At 41.6% G+C, this 6537-nt stretch overlaps 1 protein-coding gene across 1 annotated transcript; it reads right to left on the reverse strand.

The window, feature by feature from the left end:
- Positions 1-3509: 3509 nt before the first annotated feature.
- Positions 3510-5934, reverse strand: adra2a (adrenoceptor alpha 2A). Its single transcript, XM_063475423.1, has 2 exons — positions 5714-5934; positions 3510-5535 (listed from the first exon to the last, which is right to left on the reverse strand). Exon 2 carries the CDS (start codon positions 5324-5326, stop codon positions 4040-4042), a length of 1287 nt encoding a protein of 428 aa, XP_063331493.1. The 5' UTR covers positions 5327-5535; positions 5714-5934; the 3' UTR covers positions 3510-4039.
- Positions 5935-6537: the final 603 nt, after the last annotated feature.

Genomic DNA, 6537 nt, shown 5'->3' on the forward strand with positions numbered 1-6537 from the left:
AAAGTAGGAGGGGAAAAAAAACACAGTGAGTCATCAGTAACACTGTGAATAATCATGTATATTAAAGCCACCTCAAATAGGCGGATGTCACTCTGAAAAAAAGCTGTACAGGTTGTAGTATGTGGGTGCCTCAGCCAACATTCGCCGTCATCATGACCTTTTCACCCCGGCCACCTACAGCATATGTGCACAACACACAGACACACCCATCCGCCCACGGCCACTTACAAGCACTCATCTCAAAACAAAGCAGCCAAGTAAAATGCAACTTTATCCCCACATGCATCCTCCATCTATCACTGATTATTTGTCCTGTATGATTTTCGAAGCATACTGACATTTTGTTCCTGTCATTTTGAGTGGTAGCTGCACTGAACCACGCTTTGCCTTTAGAGACGGATGTGCACTCTAACCTGATGATCCATGTCCTGATTCCCAGAGGCTAAATGTTTGTGTGTGTCTATGTCTGTGTGTGTGTGTGTGTGTATGTGTGTAGAGGGTCTGCTGACTTCAACAGCTGGCTTCCTCCAATAGGCAGTCAGCGAGTACATCCGCCTAATGATATCACTACTGCTTGTTGATGTGAAAGGTGCAGAGGGAGAGACAGAGAGGAACAGGAGGACGAGACGAGGTAAACACACAATGCATATATATTAGTTAGTATCCATTCACAAACCCCTGTGACCTGCTGTGCAATATTTCAGATCTGTCTCAAAGGAAGAGTATGTCATGACGACACATACATTTAAATCAGCTATAACTGATATAGCACTAATCTATAAAGCGACAATACGAAAGCACTGCAATCTGCTCAGCGCCAAAAAACAGATGGATACTGTAACTAGTGATATTTCTCTCAGGAGTCAGCTAGAATCCAAAAACAGAGCAAAAATGACAGTAAATATTGGATTACATTCATCAGCTGTTCCGCAACCCAGCTTCAGTTGAATCATGTTCCTGTCACACAGCTGCCGTTTGCATAAATAAGCAACTAAAAGGGTTGCCATATCAATTTACAGGGCAAAATGTTGGTTTTGTTTTGACCTTACCCCTTATTAATGTCAGTAATTGCCAGTTTAGAAAGTTAATTAATGTTTATGTTAAGCAAAATGACTCTAGTTACACAGGATTGTTTATCTATTAATATTAGCTCATACCAGCATGCTGGTCACACCACATCAGTGTATATACTGTATATATGTTTATATAGCAGTATGCACACTGTCCATATACACCAGCAACAGTATGCAGTATTTATAAAAATCAATATTATGTTAATTATAAGAAGAAGCAAAAAAAAAAAGCATGGTTCAGTTCAATTTAATTCAATTTTATTTATATAGGGCCAAATCACAATAATAGTCACCTCAAGGTGCTTTATACTGCAAGGTAGAGACTCAACAATACAATATAGAGAAAACCCCAACAATCAAACAACCCTCTATGAGCAAGCACTTGGCGATAGTGGGAAGGAAAAACTCGCTTTTAACAGGAAGAAACCTCTGACAGAACCAGGCTCAGGGAGGGGCGGCTATCTGCTGTGACTAGTTGGGGCCGAGAGGAGGAATGAGATGGTAAATTTTTTAGATCTAACCAGGAACTCTGTCAATGTACTGTAAAGTTCTGTGAATATGAGTATTTCATTATGAAATACTTCAAAAAGTAAGTAGTGATACGTCACTTTTGGAAGGATACAAAACATCTAAACTTCCTAAATAAGTTCAGTTTAGTTTTAACTTGATGTTTAATCTTATGAGTTGGCTACTCTTTCTTGACGATGGATATTTCACAACAAATATCAATGTGTATCTTTCTATTATGAGAATTCTCCAGCAAAAAGATATGAAGAGCTTATGTTCTCAACCTGCAACCTCACAGGAAGTAGAAGGACTTAAATCAGGCTCTGGGGAATCAATGAAAGACTCTCTGCTCTGGGTATTGTAAAAAAGTAACAACAAACATGTTGATTTAGGTCATAGTTTGTGACTGGCATTAATTAGGACACAGCACCCCAAGAGATTTTATGACAAATAGACTGACAGCAAAAGCTTGGCTTTCCTGTCCATTTTGAAACAAGTGACCAGAATTTGAGAAGACTTGACTTTGATGTATTAGTTCTGTAACCTTTATTGAAAAAATCACCTAACTAGACACCCATCTCTCTAGTAAAGTTTTCTTTTCTTTTCTTTTCTTTTCTACAACATAACAAAATCTCCCAGAAAATTTCTCCTCACATTCAAAATGAGCATGGAGTATCAGCACGACTGCAAACTTGTCTGTCCAGTGGGAGCTCACCCCCTGTGTTTATATGTGCTGCAAATACACTTGCACATTCTCACACACATGCACTGCCTTTTTCTCACAGACTCACCACACTTGTACATGTTGTAAACGTGCAGAGAAACACTCCCCCGGCTAAATATAAGTGTACATCAGGCTGTGTTGGATTAGGTGGATACACAGTTAGAAAAACTCCCAAAAGACCATTTAGCTTTCTGAGGACTGTGCTGCTCAACTGCCTTCCTGACAGTCAAAAGGAATCCATTTACATACTCCTCCTCTGCGGGGAAAAGCTATGCTCTCTGTATTCAATGCACAGATTATAGTTACTCAGTTGTTTTTTTCACCCGTTCTTCGAAGTCTGATGGAGGGAAGACAGTGAAAAGAGAGAGAGAGAGAGAGAGAGAGCAAGAGAGAGATGAACCAGTCAATCGGGATCTGGTTTGACAGGCTGCGTGTCTTTATTTAATGACGCATACTGTGGTAGCACAAGACAGCAGATGAACCGTTACTTCTCTGCTTCCCGTGCCTTGCATTATAACTGTATTTATCATCCAAAACGAACTCTGAAATCTAAAGCTCCACTAGACAGACTTGGGATGGGAAAAAAAGATTAGAAGGGTAATTTAATTTGACATCTTCCCAAAAAGAAAAAAGTCAAGCATCTTATCACAATCTTTGTTAATTCAAAGAGCAAAAGAACACTTGCACATGTTCTGTTCAGGCTCATTAAGAGCTAAGCTCTTTGTTAATCTCTTGCAAAGGTCAGATTCAACAGACCTGCGTATTTGCACTTTTCTATTGGAGTATCCAGTTCACTGTACAAGAAGGTTTTCACACCCTTACACGGCTGGCACGTGGGACCGCTTTATTTTCTCCTTTGGGAACTCTTCTTTAACCCGTGATCATTTTCTGAGAACAAATTCAGACGTTTTCTTTTGTTCGTGCTGCCTTTGTGCCATTTTATTACACGCCTCTAGTGTGTTTTGTGTGAATAAGTAAACACACAGTAACATACTGTAAATTATAACATGTCATCACCAGTCTGAAGTTTTATATGGCTCCTTGAGACTGCTTCAGGAAATGGCCTTTATTTACTCTTTAAAAGGGTCTGCATTTTTTCCCACACCGCCATCATCATCATTATCTTAACCATCATCGTCATCAACATCATATCATAAAAAAATGCACAATACTGTATCCATAACAACAAAAATAGAGACAAATATTCAGACAGATCATTTTGTACAATACACTTTCATAAAATACAATACATATCATGGACTTCACTGTATTTGTTTCTTTTATAAAAATACAAAGAGCAGTTACAATAAAACATGTTCTCGCTGTGGTGTTCGGTACTTTAAGCCTCTTTTTTGTGTGAACTTGGTCAATGTCGAGGCTGTGGGTGGCAGACGTTTCGAAAAGATGCTGCAAGACATGAGAGAAGTTAGCCTTCAGTTCTTTCTGTTGTATTTCATAGAATGTTTCTTAACCCAAACAACAATCTTTCTGAAATCTTACCAAATAATTGTGTTGCTCAAACCTAGACAAGCATAAAAGAAAACAAGATTTTCTGCCAGAAAGTTCTAAAGGCAAACTTTTCCCACTAGTGCACAGGAAGCTCATCCTGGCAAAGCTTTTCCAAGCAGTAACACCTAGAGCGATCGCAAACTGGTGATCCATGCACAAAGATCAATGTCTTTTACAATTTATGTACAGGATGGCAAAACAGAATGTATGTACAAGATTAAGTCCATCATACATATCTCCTAGTGTCCCTCCTGCACAAAATCTTTTTGAATGACCTCCGGAAGTCGTTGTTGAAGATGGTGTAAATGATGGGGTTCAGTGCACTGTTGCAATAGCCGAACCAGAAGAAAAACTTGAACAGTTTTTCAGGGACACAGCAGGACAGACACAGTGTCTTCAGCATGTATGTAAAGAAAAAGGGAAACCAGCAGATCACAAATGCTCCAATGACCACTGCCAGGACGAAAGTGAAGCGTTTCTCTCGGTTCTGACGGCCTTTCCAGCGGCTGCCTTTGGTGCTCGGCTCGCGCTTTCTGACATCATCTTCCCCTGGTTTGATTTGACTCAGTCTGGGTTTCCCCTTGGTTGATTTTTTTTTAATTGAGCATGGATTGTTCATATGATGATCAGAGGAGGATGAGTCCTCAATGTCCACCCCGTTGGCCTCACCTTTCTCATCCTCTGCACCATCAACTCGTTTCACTTCCTCCTCCAGTTTGATGGCCTGTTCGCCATTCAGCTTGTCATGATCCTCAGCATCCCCCAGGCCGTTCTGCTTCTGGTTGGAAGCAGCGACAGTGGCAGCCTTTGGCAGATCCTTTCGCTTTCTGTCTCCGGGTGGTGCTCGCGTCCTCTTTTTGGCAATCTGGTAGATCCGAATATAGACCAGAACCATGATGATGCAAGGGAGGAAGAAAGACCCGATGCAGGAGGAGATGACATACCATTTCTCATCATTGATCCTACACGAAGGTTTAGTAACATTAGTAAAATTGTTATTATTGTTGTAATCATTTTCAGTATTCTTGTCTTTCTTCATGGTGATTAGAGGTGGGAAGGATATAACTGCTGCAATAACCCACACAATGAAGATGATGCATTTGATGCGACGCGGTGTCCTTTTCAGGTTGTACTCGATGGCCTGGGTGATGGACCAGTAGCGGTCTAAGCTGATAGCACAAAGGTGGGCAATGGAGGCAGTGCAGAAGAGAACATCAAGTGCAAGATAGATCTCACACCACACTCCACCGAAGTACCAGTATCCCATGAGCTCATTGGCCAAGGAGAAAGGCATCACAAGGGTAGCCACTAAAATGTCTGCTGATGCCAGAGACACCAAGAATAAGTTCTGGGGAGCCCGCAGGGCCCGGCTTGTAAACACAGCTATGACCACCAGGACATTACCAAACACTATCAACAGGATCATGATCGCCACCAGCACTGTGAGTGGCAGGGCAATCTGGAGGGTGTAAACTTTCATGTCTGTCTGGTTGTTCTCCATAGCACACTCCATTGGAGCAGGTTGACCCACTGCCTATCTGAGTTCACCTGAGGTTAACAAATATCATCCACCAGGAAGGACAGAGCTTGTACCTCACAGCAGGGATGAGGAAAGGAAGCAAATGAATCACTCCTCTGGGGCTTTCCTCAGCTTTTTCTCTTTCATTGTGCACTGCCTCCTCCAAGAATTAGCCCTTGTTATTTATAAGGCTGACAGTTCATCTGAAAATATGAGGCAACATAAAGAAACAAACATCAGATCCTTCAGTGCTAACAATTCTGTTCTCGCTTAACTATGACATGACTTATGTACTAATATCACCTGTCTGAGACATTAGGTGAGCACTTGAACCTGAGTAACACTGAGAAAAGAGCGTAAAAAAGAGCGGAGCAGCCTTACCTGAGATGAAGGGCAGTGGCACAACGTGTCCAGTGCATGAGAGGCACAGGCATTAAAAAACTGTCAGTGGGTAACTTCTTCAGGCAGACCGTTTGAAAGGAAAGAGGCTCCATGTGGCAGATGAAGCGTTTCCTCTGCGTCTCCTCTCTCTCTCCTCACACAATGATCTCTGTGCTGCATCTAGTTGTGCTCAGTAGCGGACCTAATAGAGCGCTAATCACGTTATCCCGGGCGCTGCCGTGCTTCTGTCTGCGTGTGGAGTTTCTCTCCTCAGTGTTAACCAGTGCGCCACTCCCTCTCTTTATATTCCGCACGCTGCAAAAAGTGTCCCCATCACCGGGCCACCGTGCTTCCGCGGAGTGTCAACACTGGCGTTTTGCCATGCCATGTTTATCTGGCAACATATCGCACACATACGGTTTGCAAGTTTAGTGCAACGGGGAGGTATTAAATGAGGCGGAGATGGAAAAGAAAAGAAAAGAAAACTTGTGCAACTTCTGAACAAAATAACAGGTATATCTGGATCATGCGATGTTGTTACATTTTTGTTTAATTTAATTTGTTCCCCTTCACGAATTACTGCTCCAGGTGTTTGACATGATGCCTCGTGATCCTGATTTTAAAAACGAAAAAACAGCCAGAGCAAATAGATACTAAAACGAGAATTACTGCAAGAGAAAGAACGCTTTTTTTGTAGCAAAGTTATGGAGGTTTTAATTCAGTTCACTGAGTAAGAAAATTCCCCGAGAAAACCATGAGCTAAACCACATTTTTGCAGTTCTTTTTGCTTCAAAAAGAAACTATTGAAAGCGTAAAGTACAGGC

The sequence above is a fragment of the Pelmatolapia mariae genome, linkage group LG6 (genome assembly GCF_036321145.2).
Source record: "Pelmatolapia mariae isolate MD_Pm_ZW linkage group LG6, Pm_UMD_F_2, whole genome shotgun sequence".
NCBI classification, from domain to species: domain Eukaryota; kingdom Metazoa; phylum Chordata; class Actinopteri; order Cichliformes; family Cichlidae; genus Pelmatolapia; species Pelmatolapia mariae.

What these genes read in the sequence shown, in the direction of transcription:
- adra2a (XM_063475423.1), bottom strand. Translation starts at nt 5,326, where the DNA reads ATGGAGTGTGCTATGGAGAACAACCAGACAGACATGAAAGTTTACACC.